We start from the raw sequence: 22,951 nt of genomic DNA, 5'->3' as shown, positions 1-22,951 counted from the left end.
GGTGAATTTCCTGTCTTCAGTTGCTGCTGTGGGCAGATGTGGCTACTTAGCAGTGAGGGGAGATGTTGTAGGAGGGGAGAGTATTTGAGCAGGGGTTATGGGGGGGGGGGGGGGGGGGGACACGACAACCTTGCCATTGCCTATAGGCGCATACAACTTAAATCAAGCCCAGTCTCTGACTATTGAATTTGGCCTGATTTTTCTCAATATGTTTAGACACAGAAATAGAAGAAAACCTTTGAAAAATCAGACCCATTGTGGTCCTTCTGAGCCCATTCTCTTCAGAGTGTGTATTTAGCTTCACTGCTAGTTGGCACCAAGATGAGTCACTGCTGCAGGCTTGTTCTCCTAGAGCTGCTCATGTTGTCATGGCCTTGGCAGCATGAGTAAAGAGAACAGAAGTTTGATTTGAAATTGGATTTGTTCTCTTTGTTTTTTTTCATACCAGCTCCTTTTCTCCCAAGGCTAATGGGCTTTTATTTACATTGCATCGTGGCCTCCAGCATCATTAGTGATCCCCCTCTTCAGTGATGCAAGCCTGCTACATTTGAAAGAATCCCTGGCTAATGCAGGAAGCTCTCGTGAAAGTGGTGTGTGTATTCATTTCATCAACCTTGCGAGGTTTTGGGATGAGTTACCCTTTTGTCATCTTAAACTATTTTAAGGTCACGGTAGAAATGTTTATATCCCAGAATGTGCAATTACATTTTGTACTTTTTAGCATTCATATTTCTCCAACTGGTTCATCACACCCATAATGTTCATGGCTCACAGGATTGTGTGCAGATTTCTGTGTAGCAGGGTTTGTCTACTCCTAATTGCTTATTGATATATCTACGGATGATACAAAGCTTGGAAAAATGCTTTTTCCATGCGCCCCCCCCCCCCCCTCCACATACCTACCCCCTTTTTCCCCCCACCCTATTCCTACTCAAGTGTTCTTTTCCTAAATAATTTAACCAGCCTGAACCACTAGGCCTACTCCTTGCGTGCAGTGTGCCTCATGGGAGCCCGGTAATAGCCATGACTGCCAGCCCAGCGTGTGGGACTGAGACGCTGCAAGGTGCCCTTTTAATAGATCAAGAGATGATGACGCTTTGCCTAGATTGCAAAGCCGGAAAGCTTCTTTTGTTTCTAGCATAGGTGATTAACCTGTTAAATCTGCCTGACTAATGATGATTTGTGTTTGACACTTGTGATGGTCTAATAGATGCGTGGAGCAGTGAGGAGACTGCAGCTACAGTTCTTTATTTTTAGAATCAATATAAAGTTCAGATCATCTGTATGAAAGTTGTTTGTTTTTTTTCACATTTTGGGTAGCGTTTTTTGATAACTAATGGCCATCATCCTGGCCAGCACTGTGGCTCGATGATTGCTCTGTGGGCTACGAATCAGGATGGCCAGTAGGGCCGGTGGCAGATTGTAGGATCACAATCTGTCTATGGCTAGGGGGTGCATTCATCCTGTGGTGGTCCTGGAAACAAGACAGATATAATTGGCATCTGTGTTACTTTTAGAAGTCCACTGGCCTCTCTCTGGTTCTGAATCTGATCTCAAGTTCATTCACTCATTCAAGGCAGCGTTCATCAGGGCTGTATTTATGACATCCTGAGGACCTAAACTAGGTCATGTGTAAGAGCGCCCATACAATAAAAAACAAAAAAAAAAAAAAAGAAGAAACACTGACACTCAATGGATAAGCATGCTGGATTTTAAATGAATAATTTCCTTACGTTGTGGGTTCTACAGGAAAATCTGTACATTGACGCCACTCTTAGCACAAGTCTCATAAGAGTATGAACGTGCCAGTATTGCTTCGTGACACCCCCATCTCTGACATAACATTTTTCCGGATTTTATAAGTTGCAACAGCCTAGTTAGTTTTAGCAGTAGCAGCTGGCCAAAAATGCCACCTTATGGGACTGATTAGCAAAGTTACTTATAGAAATACTAATTTTGCAAGTGTAAATATCAATTTTTTCTTGGCCATGGCCTCCTGTCTGTCAATAATAAATAAGCAATGAAGGCTGAAGGTATATGTGTACTTGGATTTATGTAACTTAAGGCATATTTGAACAAAAATTCTATATCTTCTTTTTCTCCTATCTCCTTTATCAAAATCATTTGATAAAATTTGAATTATAGTTCTTTTCTTTTTTTGGAGGCCCTAAGCCAGGGCTTTCCAATCCTGTCTTGATGACTGAAAAAGTTTTCAGGATATCTGTTTATTAATATGCATAAGATAAAAGAGCATGTACTGTGTCCCCAAAGTATGCAAATATACCTCATGAAAATGCATTCTGGGTGTAAGGAAAACCCAATTGGCTGTGGGGTCACCAGGACAAGTTTGGGAAACCCTGCTCTAAACTGTAGCTTAGTTCTCTTAAGTTTAAATTCCAGATTAAGGCGTAACTGGCAAATCTAGTCCTCGAGTGCTGCCAACAGGTCTGTTTTTCTGGATACCCACAATGATTACGGGAGTATCCAACTTCACCTCTGGCTTAAAGGTGGTGCTGTGAGCTTCTTGGATTTTCTGTCTAGTCCTCCCAGCTCTGTACCCCTCATTTCCCTCCAGCAGCCATCTTGTTTTCTGCCTAAACATGTATTTATACTCTGGCTTTTCATTATTTGGTTGCCAGAGTTTGGTCCTAATTCCTGGTCCTCATATTCTAGCTCTGTCTAAGTTACCTGAATGCAGAAAACTTCTTCGTCCCTGGTTTCCACCTTCAGTGTTCCTGTTTGACCTGTTTTCATGTTCCTGGTTTCCTAGTGTGCTCCATAAGAACATAAGAAATTGCCATGCTGGGTCAAACCAAGGGTTCATCAAGCCCAGCATCCTGTTTCCAACAGAGGCCAAACCAGGCCAAAGAACCTGGCAATTACCCAAAAACTAAGAAGATCCCATGCTACTGATTAATAGCCATTAATGGACTTCTCCTCCAAGAACTTATCCAAACCTTTTTTGAACCCAGCTACACTAACTGCACTAACCACATCCTCTGGCAACAAATTCCAGAGCTTTATTGTGCGTTCAGTGAAAAAGAATTTTCTCTGATTAGTCTTAAATGTGCTACTTACTAACTTCATGGAATGCCCCCTAGTCCTTCTATTATTCGAAAGTGTCAATAACCGAGTCACATCTACTCATTCAAGACCTCTCATGATCTTAATGACCTCTATTATATCCCCCCTCAGCCATCTCTTCTCCAAGCTAAACAGCCCTAACCTCTTCAGCCTTTCCTTATAGGGGAGCTGTTCCATCCACTTTATCATTTTGGTTGCCCTTCTCTGTACCTTCTCCATCGCAATTATATCTTTTTTGAGATGCGGCGACCAGAATTGTACACAGTATTCAAGGTGCGGTCTCACCATGGAGCGATACAGAGGCATTATGACATTTTCCGTTCTATTAACCATTCCCTTCCTAATAATTCCTAACATTCTGTTTGCTTTTTTGACTGCTGCAGCACACTGAGCTGATGAATTTAAAGTATTATCCACTATGATGCCTAGATCTTTTTCCTGGATGGTAGCTCCTAATATGGAACCTAACATCTTGTAACTACAGCAAGGGTTATTGTTCCCTAAATGCAACACCTTGCACTTGTCCACATTAAATTTCATCTGCCATTTGGATGCCCAGTGTTCCAGTCTTGCAAGGTCTTCCTGTAATGTATTACAATCCGCTTGTGATTTAACTACTCTGAATAATTTTGTATCATCCACAAATTTGATAACCTCATTTATCATATTCCTTTCCAGATCATTTATATATATATATATATATATATATATATATATAAGCACCAGTCTACTTACAGATCCCTGAGGCACTCCACTGTTTACCCTTTTCCATTAGAAAATTGACCATTTAATCCTACTCTCTGTTTCCTGTCTTTTAACCAGTTTGTAATCCACGAAAGGACATCGCCTCCTATCCCATGACATTTTAGTTTTCTTAGAAGCCTCTCATGAGGGACTTTGTCAAACGCCTTCTGAAAATCCAAATACATTACATCTACCAGTTCACCTTTATCCACAAGTTTATTAACCCCTTCAATAAAATGAAGCAGATTTGTTAGGCAAGACTTCCCTTGGGTAAATCCATGTTGACTGTGTTCCATTAAACCATGTCTTTCCATATGCTCTACGATTTTGATCTTGAGAATAGTTTCCACTATTTTTCCCGGCACTGAAGTCAGGCTCACTGGTCTATAGTTACCTGGATCTCCCCTGGAGCCTTTTTTAAATATTGTGGTTACATTGGCCACCCTCTAGTCTTCAGGTACAATGGATGATTTTAATGATAGGTTACACATTTTAACTAATAGATCAGAAATTTCATTTTTTAGTTCCTTCAGTACCCTAGGATGCATACCATCCGGTCCAGCTGATTTGCTACTCTTTAGTTTGTCACTTTCTTCTGGGTATTTCACTCCATTTTTGTATCTCGGGTTACCCCATTCCTCATGCCATACCAGCCACCAGCACCTGAAGGCTCAACCCTAGGGGAAGGTGGGTGGCATAGGTAGAAGACACTCAGTATCTCTCGTTTTCACAGTCATCTGCCTAGATTTGCTTCTCCAGACATTAGGCTGCTTTTTTCTGGGGCAATTTATAGATGACAGATGTAGCCCCATTTGTTCACAACTCTCCTCACTGAAAATGAAGTTAGTTCATCTTAAAGCTGAATTAGCTACAATAAAAATGGAATTGGCAACTTCCAAGGAAGCCTCACCCACTTTACAGCATTCAGGAATCTTCCTCCTCACTCCCCACCACCACCACAGAAGATTCACAAACCTAGAAACAAAGGGTTTACAGTTGGCTCAGGTAGGATAAGACTAGTGACCCAAAGACACCCATTCTTCACAATAGTGCTTTCCAAATGCCCTCCTCTACTTGCATAGAGCATCCAGAAACCAAAAAATAAATGGATTACAGTGGGTTCTGGTAGGATTATCCCTGTAATACGGAGACATCCACTCTCTCAAGTGACACAAATACAAAAATTCATTCTTTGTATTGGAAAATAAGAAACTCTAGTAATGGAGACTGATGTGGGATCAGAAAGGAAAGATGAAACCCAATGCGCACAAATTCCACAACACAAACAAATACTATAAGAAGAAGCTTGTTGTGCTGGGAGACTCGGTCACCAGAGCACTAATTTGGGAATGCTTCTCAAAGGGAGCACTATAGTTAAATGCCTTCCAGGATCTTCAGCTGGTGGAGATGCTAATCAAATACTCAGTGCAATAATTGAAGAAAGTAAGGATTCTGAAGTTGACCTTATCATCCATCTTGCTAGAAACAAGATCCAAACCTCACAGAGAGATTTCCAGACTCTAAGCAAGCAGATTAGGCACAGGGTGAAGAGTATTGCCTTTTCAAAAGTGAAAGGGGAAGAATAGGCTAAGCTGTATAAATAATTTCAATGCATGGCTCAAATCCTGGTGTAGGGAAGAAAGTTAGTTTTGGATATATTGGGGGCTGGTGCTGTGTGTGGAATAATAAGAGGCTCTATGTCAAATATAGCCTACATCTGTCTGTGGCAGGAAAAAAGATCCGAAGTGAAAAATTTAAATCATGTAACATAAGGCATTTAAACTAGAGTAAGGGGGTGGCAAAAGGAAATTGAAATGTCACCCTCAACATCTCCAAGAAGTGGATGAAGAAATGTATTTATTTATTTAAAGTCTCTTCTATACCGATAGCCGTTCGCACATCGTATCGGTTTACATCAAAACAAATAACTTTTGGGCGGGGCCCTTACAAGTAACAGTCGAATAACTGAGTAAATATAGACAAATAGAACTATAGTAAAATAACTACAATGTACAGTATATATAAAACAATAACTATAATGTACAGTATATTTACAGCATTCTTAATCATATTCGACGGAGTGGTAACAGTTCAGCTACTCGAGTTGTTACTCGCTTGTTGTTGGAGATTTTTATGCGTGGGAGGGGGGGAAAGGGGGTACGCTTGTTGGAACAGCTGAATAGGGCAAAAATAGAAGTCCAAGGAGAGAAGCTGGAAAGCTATGAACACAAATGCCCGTAGTCTAGGCAATAAAATCCCAGACCTGCAGGCTGTAATGGTGGAAGCAGATTTGGACATGGTTCACAGAGTCTCATGATTGGGATATGGCCATCCCTGGCTATAACTTGTTTAGGAAGGACAGAGAGAGTACAGGAAAGGTGGAGTAGTAGCTCTTTATATTAAAAACAATATCCAAGCAACTGAAATGCAATGGGATGTGGGGTAGGGAAGAAGCATTATGGGCTATCTTAAAAAAAGAAGATGGTGATTCCATTTACATTGGTGTGGTCTACAGGCCTCCGCCACAGACAGAAGAGCTGGACAGAGATCTGGTTAAAGACATCCAAAAGGTGGGAAAAAAGGGGAGAAGTGTTGCTAGTTGGAGATTTTAATCTGCCGGATGTGGATTGGAGCATCCCATCTGCGGAATCCACAGGAAATAGAGAGATAGTGGAAGCTTTTCAAGGGGCTCTGTTCAAACAAATGGTAATGGAACCCACAAGGGAGGATGTGATACTTGACCTGATGCTCTCAAATGGGGATAATGTCTCAAATGTCAGAGTAGGTGCCCACCTGAGCACCAGTGACAATGAGATGGTATGGTTTGATATCGCAAACAGGATATAGAGAAGATGCACAAAGACCCACATTTTGAATTTCACAAATACAGATTTTGTCAAAATGAGAATGTTCCTAGAGGAAGAGCTGGAAGCCTGGAAGAAAATAGGTGAAGTGGAACAACAGTGGGCCAAACTGAAAGGAGCTATTACAAAGGCAACAAATCTATATGTTAGAAAAGTAAACAAAAGTAAGAGGAAAAAGAAACCAATTTGGTTCTCAAAGGAGATGAATGCCAAAATAAAGGCAAAAAAAAAAAAAAAGACATTCAAGAAATATAAAGGATCTCGAAAAGAAGAACACGGGGAAGAGTACCTGGTGAAACTGAGGGGCATGAAAAAAGAAATCAGGAAAGCAAAAGGTCAGGTGGAAGAAAGAATTGCCAAAAAGATAAAGCGAGGTGACAAAATATTTTTTAGATATAGTGGTATAGTGAAATTGAAAGGTAACAAGGAGCAATGTGTGGAGAGAGAGGAAGAAATGGCAGAAATATTAAACAAATACTTCAGTTTGGTGTTCATTAAAGAAGACCCTGGAAAAGGACCATTGCTCGAAGATCGTAGATGGGAATAGGGTAGATGAAACTCGGTTTATGGATCAGAATGTATGGGAAGAGCTAGGCAAACTGAAAGTGAGCAAGTCCATGGGGCTGGATGAGATACATCCCAGGATACTGAGGGAGCTCAGAGATGTGCTGGCGGGTCTGCTGAAGGAAATTTTCAATAGATCCTTGGAAATGGGAGTGGTACTGTGGGATTGGAGGAGAATGGTGGTGGTCCTACTTCACAAAAGTGGTAGCAGAGAGGAGGTTAAAAACTACAGGCCGGTTATCCTCGCATCAGAGGTGGGAAAATTAATGGAGATGCTGCTGAAGGAAAAGATAATGAACTATCTACAATCTGATGGGTTGCTGGACCTGAGGCAGCATGGATTCATCAGGGGAAGGTCCTGTCAGACAAATCTGATTTGATTTTTTTTTGATTGGGTGGCTAGAGAATTGGATCGAGGAAGAGCACTCAGTGTGATCTACTTGGATTTCAACAAAGGTTTTGGTACGGTCCTGCATAGGAGGCTTGTGAATAAAATGAGAAGCTTGGGAATGAACGCCAAGGTGGTAGCATGGATTACAAACTGGTTGACCAACAGGTAAATGGCACCAACTCTGAAAGAAAGCCTTATTATGTAGAGTAGGCAAAAAAACAACAAAGGGACGACCTTATATTGTGGAAGGAATTTTATTAAAAAGCCCGACTCCGGCCGAGTTTTGCCAAACAAGGCTGCATCAGGGGCTTAGTTGTGCTTTCACTGCTACATAAGCTAGTACGTCAACCTAGGTATAGTATTCCTGCCGTCTTCGATTTTAAAATATAAAGAAACTCTTGCAATGCAAAGATTTACCACAAGCAAAGACCTGCTTATAGTGTCTGGTCCTTCATCTCTCAACTAGGACTGGTAACCCGACACGGGTCTGTGTTTCGGACTAAATCATTTGGAACAAAACGCTGGATCACCATCTCTAAAAATATCTTGAACATTACCCTTGAAGAAGGACTAGTAAAAAGCACCAGCAGTCCGAAACACGGACCCGTGTCGGGTTACCAGTCCTAGTTGAGAGATGAAGGACCGTCAGAAATGAATGTTGAAAGACTAAGATTATTAAGTTAAGTACTTTTCGAATTTTAATAGCATATAAAAATTCAAAAAAAAGGAATTTTGTGGGACTTTCCATTTAAGTGACCTATGATTAAGCATAAGGCAGAGTTTAAAAAGCGTAAGCTATTACGATGATGCCTAGTATGATGGTCATGTGACAGCATTGTGGAGTGAGTGTCTAAATGTATTCATTATATATAGATGAATGTTGGTATAGACATCCCAGTTTATTATGTTGACCAACAAATCTAATCAAGTAATGGTTTAATTTCACCTACTGATTCTAATCGCAGTTTAATACAACTGCAACATTGTTCCCCATTTAAATGGCAGGGGATAAGAGGAATTTGATTCAGATGACAACAGAGGACCCCAACTTCCATGGTCTGGGATATTGTTACACAGACATAAGGCAAAAAGCACAGGACTGCTTCTATGGCCAAGTCCTAAAGGAAACAAAGCGTGCATGGGGATATCTTGCTGGTGCGGCGGTTACCACCCTTAACTAATTTAAATCTTGATACTTTTGAGGCAACTCCAACAGTGCTCTCTACTTCAACAGCAGAGGAAAAGGGGAATTGGATTTAGACAGCAACCATCGAGGGCCCGATTTTTACAGTCTGTGGAACTGATGAGCAAAGGGGTAACCAGCACAGTGCAGCGGTTATTACCCTTAATAGAAACATAGGAGTACTACCCTTAACCAATAGGCCTTGATGCTATGATGCAACTGCAACATTGCTCTCTGCTTTGAAGGAGAGGGGTGGGGGCTGAAAGGAAAGAGAAATTTGGATTCAGGGACAACCAACATGAGCCATGACTTTTTTACAGTCTGGGGTTCTGCAGGCTCAGGTACCCCCGGTGATGTTATCAATACTACCCCCTCCAATGCTGGTACGAGCACCGGCCTCTGTTCCACATCTAGCACCACCACCCAGGTAAAGTGGCAATCCTAAGACATGTCGGGGGTTCCTCAATCAGTGCTTCATGCATTTTGAACTGCAAGTGGCTTCGTTTCCTAATGACGGGACCAAGTGAACTTTTATCATGTCCGTACTCTCTGGTTCAGCCCTGGACTAGGCTTCTCCCCTGTGGGAACAGAACAAACTTCTCATGGGAAATCTAGAGATGTTCTGCAAAATATCTGATGAGTCTGGACGTTCCTCTTCCGCTGCTGTGGACCTGTATTTGTCAGGGCAGCAACACAGTAGGGGATTATGCCATCCAGTTTAGGACCCTTGCGTCTGAGCTCAGATGGAATCAAGAAAGCCAGGTGGCCTTGCAGGGTCTTGTAGACTTTATTAAAGATGAGCTGGCTGGAAGGGTAGCACCTAAGAGACTGGATGACCTCATCACCCTCTGCATGAGATTCCAGGAATGCACCCGAGAGAAGGACTCTTATCATAGGAACCTGAAATTGGCTTCATGGTTTCAGAGACCTGTGGTGCTTCCTATCAAGGAGGCAGAGTTGACCACAGCCATGGAGGAACCTATGCAGCTGGGTGGAGCTGCCTTCATCTCTGCTTGAATTGTGCTGGATCAGGGCACTACCCTACTCAGTTCCCAGAGAAGTCAGGAAACATTTGAGCCTAGGCCTGATTGGAGAGGCAGTCCTAGGTCATTCTGGTCCATCTCTTTCAACACAAATGGTGATTCTTGTCATACAGAAGACCGAGGAAATCTCCACTGAAACATTCTTGGATTCTGAAGCGGATTGAAATTTCATTGATGAAGTATTTGTGCAGAGACACAATCTTTGAGTAGTTCAATTGAATCCTCCACTTAGTGGTTCCAAATATATTGAGGTGATACTATCTGGGTGAGCTGTACGTTGCCACCACTCCTCTAACTTTACAGACAGGAGGTTTGCACCAAGAACACATTTCTTTCTTTATTTTGCCCAAGTCCGTGAACCTAGTTATTTTGGGGTTGGCCTGATTTGAGATCATATCACATTGGTTGAGTGGGTATTGGCTGAAATTTCACAGTGCGGCCCCACTTACTTCCAGAGATGTCTGCAGCCATTACTGCCATCACTGATTGTTTCCCTGGCAACACTTCAGGTCCCACCCAAGCTTCCACGAGCCTACCCAATATACTTGGATGTTTTTAGTAAAAAAAAATCAAGCGGAGACACTACCGCCTGGCAAGGTTCTACCTCACGGCCAAGTATATCCTCTGTAGGTTCCAGAAACACAGGCCATGCCAATTATATACAGGAGAATCTTGAACATAGATTCATTCGCCCCTCCTCTTCTCCAACCAGGGCTGGATTTTTCTTTATGGGGAAGAAAGACTTGTATTGATTATTGTGGCCTCAATGCTATTACTGAAAGAAATTGGTGCCTGCTTCCTCTCAGTTCGAAACTATTTGATAGACTCCAGGATGCCACAATCTTTACAAAATTGGACCTCCGAGGAGCATCTAACCTCATCAGGATTCACAAGGGGGACGAGTGGAAGAAATCGTTCAATACCCGCGACAGCCACTATGAGTACCTGGTCATGCCGTTTAGCCTCTGCAATGCCTTGGTGGTCTTCTAGCACATGGTAAACGAAATCTTCAGAGATCTCCTGCAGTCCTGTGCACTTGTTTACGTGGATGATATCCTTATTTTCTCCTGCTCTCTTTTTCAGTGTCTAGAGCAGCGACTAAGAGAGAATCGCTTATATGCCAAACTAGAAGAATGCTCTTTTGAGCAATCGGAATTACTCTTCCTGAGCAACGTCTTCTAAACATGGTCTGTGGATGGATGCTGACAAACTGCTCACTATTCAAAACTGGCCTCGTCCTGAAAGACAGAGGAAAGTATGGCACTTCCTGAATGCATAATTTCTTCAGCAGCAGGCCACCAGCTTCCAGGGTTCCTATTTCCTTTGAACTCGTGCTGAATTTGCTCCTGGAAAGATTTGCAGTTCAGGATGAATTAAGAGAAAATTGACTTCCTGTAGACTTAGAATAGGGTGAGCCTGTTCTTTCTTCTCTGTATGCAGAGTAATGATGCTTTCTGATCTAACTTTTTTTGATATTAAAATCTTTTGGGATACTGAGCTTGCATCAGTAAGAAATGTGGCCATTTATCCCCTGCCCAGCTGACTTTTTTTTTTTTTTTTTGACCATAGGTTTGGAACAGTAAGGTAGAAAAGTTTAAACCTTTCCTTGACTGTCTCTGCAAAGAAGGCAGCATGGGGGATGTGCTTCATGCAATCCTGTTGTGGCCCCCAGGGAGAAAAGGGATCCAGAGTCTGCGGAGAATCATCACGCTGAATCTGCACACAGACAAATGGAAAGGGGGGGGGGGGGGGCGCTAAGAGAACCTCAGGGAGTCAAACTTTTTTTTATCTCTTCCTGTTCTGGCTACATAGCAAAGTCGGTAACGTTTATGGCAAGCTCTTAGATTTTATTTCATATCCCCCTCCTTAGTCATTCATGTGTGACTAATTTGGCCGAGTATGAATTGTGCTGTCATTTCAGATATGACCCCCACCAACTATTCAGCCGCTTGTTACAGCAGTTAATTGCCTACTGGGCGAGGAATGTGACTGCTTTTCCCCCCCACAGCTTCCCAGTGAGAAAGAGTTGCGGTAATTAACAGGGCTGGAAAAGAAGCAGGTTTACTGTCATTGCTGTAAGTGATGGACCCGTTGTAACCTGCAGTTTTTCCAGACTATGGCTCTTCGTTGGCACACCGGTCAGAATGAAAGTACAGAATTACAGCACTTACAGTGCTCTGCCTTTTTTTTTTCCTCCCATGTTAATCTAGTTTGTCATCTTGTGTTCTTTTTTTTTTTTTGTTTCCAGTTACAAGAAAACCCAGGAGACACTGAGCCATGCAGGACAGAAGGCAACGGCAGCCATAAGTAATGTGGGAAGCGCTATTGGCAAGAGACTGGGAGATATGAGGTACAGTGATGTATCAGAACAGCCAATGGGGAGCGCTCACTTAAATTTGGGATGGGAGGGGAAAAGTGGCGAGACTGCCAGGGGTTTGGTTTTGGGAAACGAGGGCGGGGGAAGTATGCTGCACTGTTTTGTATCTGTATCTGTAGGTCTTCAATGTTACTGATGTTTTGCTAATTTTAATCAGGAGTTTCATGGGTCTATGAGCAGCTTAAAGGAAGGCTTTTAATGCTCATTCTGTGTGACAGGATGGGATTTCTTCCCATCTGTAAAAATGCAACCAAGGCAACAATGATGTAGATGTTCAGAAATTTCTAATGGCCCCATTAGATTCAGGAAAATAGGAGGGCGGCAGCATCTACCCAGCTCTAATGAATCCCGGATAAAACTACAGAAGCCAAGTTTTATCATCTAAGCTTTGAAATGCAAGCATGCTTATTAGCGATCATGTTTGGCAGAAGCATAATTTGAAGTGTGCTGGAGCCGCTGCGGATGAATATGTTAACAGACTTGAGCTAGCAAAGACAGAGACACGTCTGTTTGCTATTACATTTGAGATAAGTAAACCAATCCCGTTTTACCTCCCAGAAACCTCGAAATGAGACTTTGGTGTGTTCCCTGACCCTTGTGCCATTCTGTACCGGCCGTCTGTGGCATTCTGTAATAGCATAACCTAAGGCTTCCCAAACCTGTCCTGGGGACCCCACAAATGGCTGTGGGGTCCTCAGAACAGCTTTGGGAAGCCCTGATAATTAACCATGCTTATAATAATTTTATGCAATTATATCGAAACGTAAGAGAGGCCCGCAGCACGGTTGTGCCTGCCTGCTGTGCTGTCGCAGATCATACTTGATCTGTGCTCTTTTCCCCTTCTTTAGTGGTGAAAGTCCTTGCGTCTGTCCCGTGCACGCTTGAATTCTGTCACGGCTGTGGCTTTTATAACTTCCAGCAGAAAAGCTGTTTCAGGCGTCTACCACTTTTTCAGTGACCGCGTTTTCGTCCCCCCTCCTTTCGATGTCATATTAGTTGTTGAACTTTTCCTTAATCGTATTGAAATAGTGTAATGTAGAGAATCAGACTGTGCCTTTTGTTTGACCTCGTTCCCACGCTTTTTACTGGCCAGAATGAGTCACGTCCTCGGTGTCCACGCTCTCCCTTCCTTCATTCCTTTGCTGTAACGTTTACTACAGTAAACTCTTAGACGTTCCTTGCGTTATATGGTGCTGTCAGGTGTGAGAGCACACAAGCTGATGCAGTTTGAGACCTTTCAGTGGTATTTCTAATGTTGAGATAATACGTGGCATTAGCAACCGTGAGTCCAGATTTACCTTTCCCTTTGGCAGAAATCCCTTTTGTAAAATTATTTCTTCAGTCCATAAGAACATAAGAACATGCCATACAGGGTCAGACCAAGGGTCCATCAAGCCCAGCATCCTGTTTCCAACAGTGGCCAATCCAGGCCATAAGAACCTGGCAAGTACCCAAAAACTAAGTCTATTCCATGTTACTGTTGCTAATAATAGCGGTGGTTATTATATAAGTCAACTTAATTAATAGCAGGTAATGGACTTCTCCTCCAAGAACTTATCCAATCCTTTTTTAAACACAGCTATACTAACTGCACGAACCACATTCTCTGGCAACAAATTCCAGAGTTTAATTGTGCGTTGAGTGAATAAGAACTTTCTCCGATTAGTTTTAAATGTGCCACATGCTAACTTCATGGAGTGCCCCCTAGTCTTTCTACTATCCAAAGAGTAAATAACCGATTCACATCTATCCGTTCTAGACCTCTCATGATTTTAAACACCTCTATCATATCCCCCCTCAGCCATCTCTTCTCCAAGCTGAAATGTCCTAACCTCTTTAGTCTTTCCTCATAGGGGAACTGTTCCATTCCCCTTATCATCCCTCGGTGGTCTCTCATTTTCTTCTACTGTTTGTTTGCCATCAAAGTCTTTCTTTTTTGCTTCATTAGAATTAATCCCCCTGGTCCTCCTCTGTCTTTTTTTTTTCCCCACCTAGGTAAAAGAAGAAATCTTAGAGCTACTATTCTTTTGACAATGTAAACGTCCTGATGCAGGGGGAATAGTTAAGTCATGTGGTATCAGCAGAATACCACAGATGGAAGCAAATATTCAAGATTAGTGTCACTTATAAAAATCCAAAAGTTGTGCTCCAGTGCAGTGGTTCCCAAACCAGATTCTTAACCCCCAAGTACGATTTTTCAGGGTATCGACCATGAATATTCGGGACACACAGCTGCACATATTTGCGCTGGTATTGAGGCCAGTTTGAAGATTGTGGTTACCCTGAAAATAAGATCCGTGGGAGGTTCTTATAATTCACTTTACAGTAAACCTCTCATATCAAAACAGCACTAACTGCCAGCAACCAGAGAGTAACAACCCTACCTATGAAAAGGCAACATTGCAAATATTACACCAGTCTTAAAACACAAATACTCTTTTTAGGAGAACAGAACAACCAGCGTCTGTAAATCCCTGCACAGAAACTCCGCACCAGAGCATAGATGGACCCTCACCAAATACAGAATAAAGTATTCCTAAATAGAAATGTGCAGTCAAAAACTGAACTGGATACTGCAACAATGTATGTAGTGCAACAGAAACATAGAAACCTCGCCATTCCTTATAAAACAATAAAATTAATAAATACAAAACATCACTATAGTAAAACCATACTAATAAAAAGAATAAATGTTTCAAACAGTTGATTATATAGAATAACACCAATAATTATATTCACATAAACATTTTTAAAAATTTCCCAAAACCAATAAAATACTTCAAAACTAATAATGATTAACACAGCCCCCACTCCATATATGGGAATTTTTTTTATTTCCAGTCATCCTGAGATTGTCTTGGATTATTGGTGGTGGGGGATGGGGATTGTGCACAAACTTTGTGCTCTCTCATATAAACCCCTCTTGAACAGACCTGTTCATTCTCACACATATATGCTCATTCACACTTCTTACATGCTTATTCTCGCACACTCTCTCGCACACTCTTCTCATCTGGATTGCACATGTGGCAACAGCCTCCTCCTTCAGCCCATGTGGCCGACGGGACAACTCCTATTGCCTCATGGAGTGAGGGCCGACACTGCTCCTACTTCAGGCCACAGTAATTGCGCCGCCTCCTTCCTGTCCAAATGACATGACTTTCTCTTCTGGGCCCACACAGGCAGGAAGAACAAGGAAGAGCAATCGCCATGGTTGCTGCGCTGCCCTGCCCTGCCCTGCTGTGGTGCTCTAGGCAATAGCCTAGTATTTCCACTGGCCTGGTGCATTCTCCCAGTCACACACACCCCCATACAGTCTTGCTTTCTTTCTGCTTCCCTCTCTTTTCTCCTCTTTGATAAGAACATAAGATCTGCCTTACTGAGTCAGACCAAGGGTCCATCAAGTCAGTATCCTGTTTCCAACAGTGGCAAAGCCAAGTCATAAGCACCTGGCAACTACCCAAACATTAAATAAATCACAAGTTACTATTGCTTATTAATTAATAGCAGTTTATGGATTTTTCCTCTAGGACTTATCCAAACCTTTTTTAAACCCAGTTACACTAACTGCTGTAACCACAGCCTCTGGCAATGAATTCCAGAGCTTAACTATGTGCTGAGTGAAAGAATTTTCTCCGATTTGTTTTAAATGAGCTACTTGCTAATTTCATGAAATGCCCTCTGGTCCTTCTGTTATCTGAGAGAGTAAATTACCTATTTACATTAACTTGTTCAAGTCCTTTCATGATTTTAAAGACCTCTATTATATCCCCCCTCAGTTGTCTCTTCTCCAAACTGAACAGCACTAACTTCTTTAGCATTTCCTTATAGGGCAGCCATTCCATGCAATGAATTCCAGAGCTTAACTGTGCGCTGAGTGAAAGAATTTTCTCGATTTGTTTTAAATGAACTACTTGCTAACTTCATGGAATGCCCCTAGTCCTTCTATTATCCGAAAGTGTAAATAACCGAGTCACATCTATTCGTTCAAGACCTCTCATGATCTTAAAGACCTCTATCATATCCCCCCTCAGCCATCTCTTCTCCAAGCTGAACAGCCCTAACCTCTTCAGCCTTTCTCTCTTAGAGTGGTAAGAGAGCATTCTAAAGTAAAACTTTAAAATATGTAAGAATTGCTCAGAGGCTCTGCTTGTATTCCTGCTCTTAACTACTCCTTTGGTTCTCTGCATGAACAGGTAGCGAAGAGCAAAGAAAGAGATTATGCCATTGGGGATGTTGGCTTCTCTCTCCTGTATGTCATTTTTGCATTCTAACTATGTTTATACTATTTAATAACATCAATTGATTTAACATTTCTTTATTTAAAAACATTTGACATCCATATTCAGAGAATAAGTGAATGGGTGAGTTGTCTACGTAAAGTGACCCAGATAACTCTACTCACAAATTCAAAGGAATGCAGCTGGTTATATGTTCTGTGATTATAGCCAGATAAACTCCATTATCCAGATAACTTTAGGACTGCTTTCCAGCCTGATCATACTTATCCAGATAATGCTGAATGTCGGAATTATCTGGATACGTTAGCCCTGTCCCCCAGAATACATCTAAGTTATCTAGGTAAGTTTTATCTGGCTAAAAAGCTTTCTGGATAAGTCTGAGATGGTCCGAATGGCAGAAGTTTTGAATCTCTTGGTTTGTACAGATGTGTCCCAAAATTAGCCAGACTATTTTAGAAACTCATTTGCCTTATTAAAAAAAAAAAAAAAAGGCTCAAAGCGAGGAACAATCCCACACTGGGAATAATAAACATCGCAGAGACTTATTCCATTTAACATGCCGAGCTCACAGTACCCACATTTATAGTCTGTTTAAGAAACCTGATTTGTTCCTGTATCGTGGTACTGTTTTGTATATTAAGTGATGTATCTCGTCCCTCTGGTGGAAACTCAATAAATATATTTGACACAAAAATGAAATACAAAAGGTAGAGAGCAAGGGTGAAATAGTCAGTCCCCTGGATCCCGAGCCTGAAGACAGTATGACCACCCAGTGGCATCCTAGCCTCGGGAAAGTGATCTATAATAAAGCATGGGTAATCAGTCAGCTGCCGAGTGCAGGACTCCATCTTATCTGGCAGGTAAGGATTCTTAACCTCGCACCACTTTGCTAGGCTCCCCTGTAGCCACTGCTTTGGATGTCTGGACTAAGGCACGACCAGCACCCATCTCTGACAGCCTCACAGGCAACAGGAACGATCAACTGGGGCAGTAGAGGTGGACAAGACATTTTAAATTTCTACTAGGGATCTGCATTTATTTTCTTATTTTCATTTTTTTTTCGTGTACGCTAAATAGAAATGAAAATGAAACAAAAACAACCCAACAAATAAAATTAAAAAAAAACAAACAAACACCAAAGAAAACCAAATAAAACCCTAAATGTTTTCTGGCTGCACAGCCCTAAATTCAGTTTCACATAAGAAGTGCCAAGCTGGGTCCATCAAGCCCGGGATCCTCTCTCTGACAATAGCCCATCCCAAAAAGTACTTCCAGCTTCTTGTTGCTTGTTCCCAGTGACAGATAGTGGATTTCCTGGAGTCATTTGGTTAATAGTGTATAGACCTTTCCCTCAGGAACTTGTCCAAACCCATTTTTAAACCCAGCTATGCTTGCTGCCGTGACCACATCTTCCAGTAACAAATTCCATAGCTTGATGGTGCATTGGGTGGAAAAAAAACCACTTCCTACAATTTCTTTTAAATCTACTCCCTGTTAGCTTTAAGGGGTGTCCCCTGGTCCTAGTATTATTTGAAAGGATAAATAACTGTTTCACCCAGCTCATGTTTTTTTTTTCTTTTAAATCCCTTCTCAATCCTCTCTTCTCCAAGCTGTATACCCTTTCTTCATAAGGAGGCCGTTCCATTCCCTTTACCATTTGACTTGCCCTTCTCTGTACCTCTTCTAGTTCTGCTATCGGTTTTTGAGATGGGGCAACCAGAACTGCACACAACGCTCATGGTGAAGTCCCACCATACATCTATAAAGACAGCAGCATTAAGATGCTCTCCATTCCTTTCCAAATAATTTCTAGCATTCTGCTTGCTATTTTGACTGCCACGGCACATTAAGCTGAGGATTTCAACATATTAGCCGCAATGACTCTTAAGATCCTTTCCCTGGGTGGTTACTCCTAATGTGGAACCTGTCATTGTGCATCTAAAATTTGGTTTATATTTCCCTATGTGCAGTACTTTACACTCGTCTATATTAAACTTCATCTGCCATTTAGATGCCCAGTTCTCCACTTTCACTTGGCTTTTCTGCAGTTTCTCAGTCTGCCTGTGTTTTAACTGCTTTAAATATTTTGTGCCTTTTGCAAATTTGATCGCGTCCCCCGTCGTTCACTTTTCTACATCATTAATAAATAAGTTGAACAAGACAGGTCCCAGGACAAATCAACTTCTCCACTGGGAAAACTGAACACTTAGTCCTAGTTTCCTGTCTTTTAAGCAGTCACCAATCCAGAGTAAGACATTCCATGATTTTATTTAGTTTTCTGAGGAGCCTCTTATGAGGGACTTTATCAAATGCCTTCTGAAAATCTAAATTCACCATATCGGTCATTTCACCTTTGTACTCGTATGTTTATTTACAAGGTCACAGAATTCCAAAGGCACTAACTCCTTTTGCTAAATTCACGCTGGCTCTTCCTTACTAAGCTATGCTTATCCATATGAGCAGAAATGTTGTGTTTTAATTATAGCTTCCACCATTTTACCAGGCACAAAAGTCACGCTCGCCGGGCTGAAGCCACCCGGGTTACTTTGAAAACTAGCGTTGCGTTGTCTACCTTCCAGTCCTCGGGCGTTGTGGCAGAGCTGAGTGCTAGGTTGCAGATCGCCAGTAAGTAGGGCTGCAGGTTCACCTTGGAGTTTCCGTAGGACTCTGGGATGAATTCCACACCAGCTCTCATAAAGTTCTCTCTCTGTGTGTGGCAGCAGAATTTAATTTTATCTGAAAGGAATTTTTACCTACGGTATATGAACTGTGAACCATTGTATTGAGAAATCCTGGGTGGTTCAGATTCAGACGGTTTTATCAGCATGACAGTTTGTACGTGTGTTGCCAAAAGTAATACCCATGAGGCCAATATTCAAAGCCATCTAGCCAGGTAACCGACAGAGCATCCGGCCAAATGGCAAGTTCTGAAGACTCCCCATAGTCACTTGGGCCACTCTTTAGCTGGATAGGTTATCAGCTGGCTAAGATTTCGCCAAATTAGTAAGAGGCGTTTTGGGGACATTCTGGAGCAGGGATGAGTTAGCCGAATAACTTATCCAGCCAACTTGGCATGCCTAAAGTTATCCGGCCTCATTTTTATTTGTATTTCATTTCATGCAATTGGGATTCAGTCTTTCAGCCACTTCAGAGCAGATGACATTGAAGAACTTGTACGTATTTCCCTATCTCCAGAGGGTACACGTGGCTGGATAATGTTAGACATAACCGTCTATATTATCTGAAGATGGCAGGTTAAAGTGGCAAGGAGCTGTAAAATAAGAGTAGCATGGGCCTGGAGAACCCTATCCTCCCCCCCCCCCCCTCCCTGTCCGTCCGTCCCCCTGCAACTCAAAGGAATACAAAAGTACCCTGTTGGGCCTCCCCTCCCCCAACCCTTCAGTCATTTTTAAAATGCTAAATTTAAAGGGACTCACAAAAACAATGCACTGATATCTTTTTGAGGGATACAAATACCATCAATAAATCAACAAGATATCACCTCTAATATGTTGATTATACCATGTTGTTGTTGTTACTAAATATCTTCTTGAGGCAAATATCTCTGACCAATAATGTATTTTTATGTCTTAATAAAACCAGATACTAAATTTTCACCAAGAAAACATTTTTTGGAGAGAAGAGGAAGGTTTCATATAATTTCATCATATCACTGCATCCAGCGGTGTATAGTAATTCTGATCACGAACCAACCTCTTCCTATCTGTCAAAGTTTTTTCTATATTTATTTTGCCTGCACAAATTTATAGTGAGTATGCGTCAAATCAAAAACTTTTTTTTTTTAACTCTTTTCGCCAAACTGGTTTTTCTATAAAATACTTTTTTCAACACTTCTCTTGAAAAGACGCCGATCTTTTCCCAAAAACGCCGACATATGTTATTTTTGCAAATTAACAAGAGCTGCTAAGACAAACAACTTCCCTTCGACTTATCTGGCATAGGCCTCCTCCTACCCACTCTCCAATCCTGCAAAAATGTATCCAAAATTTTCCCTCATGGGCGCCTCCTCTTCCTCACCTCAGTTCTAAACCCCCCCCCCCCCCCCATCTTCCTGGTACCATTTAAAATGTAAACCTTCAGCCCAGATCGTGGTAGGCCTGGCACTTCTAGCATTGCTAGAAACAATTTAAAAATTACTTCCAGGGGGTTTGGGGGCAGTGGGGATTTGGCTTGGAAGGGCACTTTTATTTTATTCTGCTGGGTGGGAATAGGGCAACCAGGATCCCTTACTTTCATTCATTTATTTATTTCTTTATTTATTTTTTACAGCTCCTGACCACTTAACTGGCTACACTGAACGAATACAGATCATTAAGACTAAAATTATCCAGCCAGATAACTATAAAACTGGCAGGGTGATATTCAGAAACACATCTGGTTAGGTTCAATGTAATCTGGTTTAAAAAAAAGCTGGATAACTTTAATCGGGGATATTCATCAGGCCCTTTTATTTCGGTAATATCCGGGATATCTGATCTGGTTAAATTTAGCTGGATAAGATAGCTGTTCTATTATTATTATTATTTTTTTTTTTTTAAATATCGGCCTCAGAGTGAATAAAGTAAAAAGGGGAAGTGAAAAATTACAAAACAGTGATGAGCCACCCTACTCTTCCCACTCTGCTGGTGGCACAATAGTGAACTGTCAAAGGATAACTGAGCAAGAAGCACGTGTTGGCTTTTGAGATTCAAAGCTGACACCTGCTAGTTTTCACAGTGATTGATTGTGATCCCCTATCTTCCTTTTTGGTTTGGTGCAGTTTCACTCCTGACACGCTTGTTAACTCTTCCTGTCCTTTCTCCTTTGTGCTGCCGCAGGTCCCATTCTATCAGGTAAGGCGCATGCTGCTCTCTGGTAAGTGCTGCTGCTGTTTGTTCTAGGCTGGGAAACCACAGGCAGAACTGAGCGCAATGGTTCTTTTTTTTTTGCTTCATAATACAACACCAAACTCTCTCATTTTGAGAGACTTTTGATTTCACCACTGGATGAGCAGGGGTCAGCGTGCCTTGTAAGAGAGAGTTCGGGACTGGATTTTGCTGAGATGCACAGGCACCCGAAGCTGTTTCCGAAAACTCGCATAAGGACATCAAGGAGATGTATTAATTCTCTCAGTCAAGCAAACCATCTGCATAATGTTGGCAAACCAAAGAATATGGTGATGCCAGAGACTCAGTTCCCTTGCCTGCTTAAAGACCCACGCTCAGAGTTGGCAGCTGGGAATTAGAAAACTTCTAGTGTATTCCAGCATCCTTTGTTCCCATCTGTGTAGCTGCTACTTACATTTCATGCATGCTTTGGTTCGTTATTTTTTTCATGTTTTTCATGTTTGTGTGTGTGTGAAGGTGTTAGGTGCCTTCCATTTTGCTTAAAAATGGGTGCAGCAGCCAAAATATGCAAATGTGCCACAAGAGAGACTCTGCTGTAGCGCTTTGGGAACCCGCTCAGCAGGATGGGCTATTCCTCTGCCTGCAGTGCATGAATCTTTGCTGCCGCCCCCTACCCAAACAAACGACAGTAGTTTTCTAAAGCTCATCGTGCCAGCCCTGACGGCATCTTCACAGAATTAAAAATCGCGTGGGCACCTTGTGTTTCTTAACCTCTCAAAGAGCGGATAGCTGCACTTGCTGTGGGATCAGGCAGGAAATGGGGGGGGGGGGGGGGGGGGTGACTGCCCACCCTACTTCCGACAAGCAGAATTCCCAAAGGAGCAGAGGCAGTGTAAAAAAATTTTGGAGAAATTTTAAAAGCCTTCTTTTTATTCCAGCTGCCTACACGAGCTTAAGTACGGGAGTTGCTGGGGCAAGCAGTCTCACCCCCCCCCCCCCCCCCCCCAGTGTCCCCATCCTCCTTACGGAAGTATTTAGTTTATCATTCCACATGGCGCTGAGCGCATTATCGGATGAAATGCTGCCCGCTCAAGTTGGGGAGCAGAGAACGGCCGGTTGTGCACAGCACATGGGCAAGGGTGGTGGTGAAATGGAGCTTCCGAAAAAAAATGCGGCGAAAGAAAAAAAAAAAAAGAAAAAGAAAGAGAGACAGAAAATGGACCCTACAGTCGTCGGCACATAAGTATTTCAGGTATCCAAAAGCGTCCACATTGCTGTTACCTTAAAAGAGCCGTGTGCTCTGCGTTCTGCGCAGTATTCTCACAGTAACGCGTGCCGAGGAGTTTTGCTCGCCCGGTAGAAAAGGAAACTTTTTCTGGCACATCCTAATTTGTTTGTATTTTTTTTATTTTTATTTTATTTGTCCAGGTTGCAGGGGCATTTACAGAAAGCAGCTTAGAGAATTAAAAAAGAAAAACCCCAAACCTAATACGATTTGTCATTGAAATGGTTTGAATCACTCCTTGCTGTGTGTACTTTTGAAATATTTCACAATGCACTTCCTTTTAAGCAGCGGTGCTTGCTAGCAGGCCAATTTTTCAACCAGCTGAGAG

At 42.1% G+C, this 22,951-nt stretch overlaps 1 protein-coding gene across 1 annotated transcript in view; it reads left to right on the top strand.

Moving 5' to 3' along the window:
* The window catches only part of TPD52L1 (TPD52 like 1), a 167,726-nt gene that overhangs the window by 120,685 nt on the left and 24,090 nt on the right, over positions 1 to 22,951 (top strand). The window contains exon 4 of the mRNA XM_029596537.1: positions 12,122 to 12,223. Within this exon, the coding sequence (XP_029452397.1) occupies positions 12,122 to 12,223 (102 nt within the window). The remainder of the gene's footprint in view (positions 1 to 12,121; positions 12,224 to 22,951) is intronic.

Source organism: Rhinatrema bivittatum, chromosome 3, assembly GCF_901001135.1.
Source record: "Rhinatrema bivittatum chromosome 3, aRhiBiv1.1, whole genome shotgun sequence".
Taxonomy (NCBI): Eukaryota; Metazoa; Chordata; class Amphibia; order Gymnophiona; family Rhinatrematidae; genus Rhinatrema; species Rhinatrema bivittatum.
This window is presented reverse-complemented; position numbering and strand designations above follow the sequence as displayed.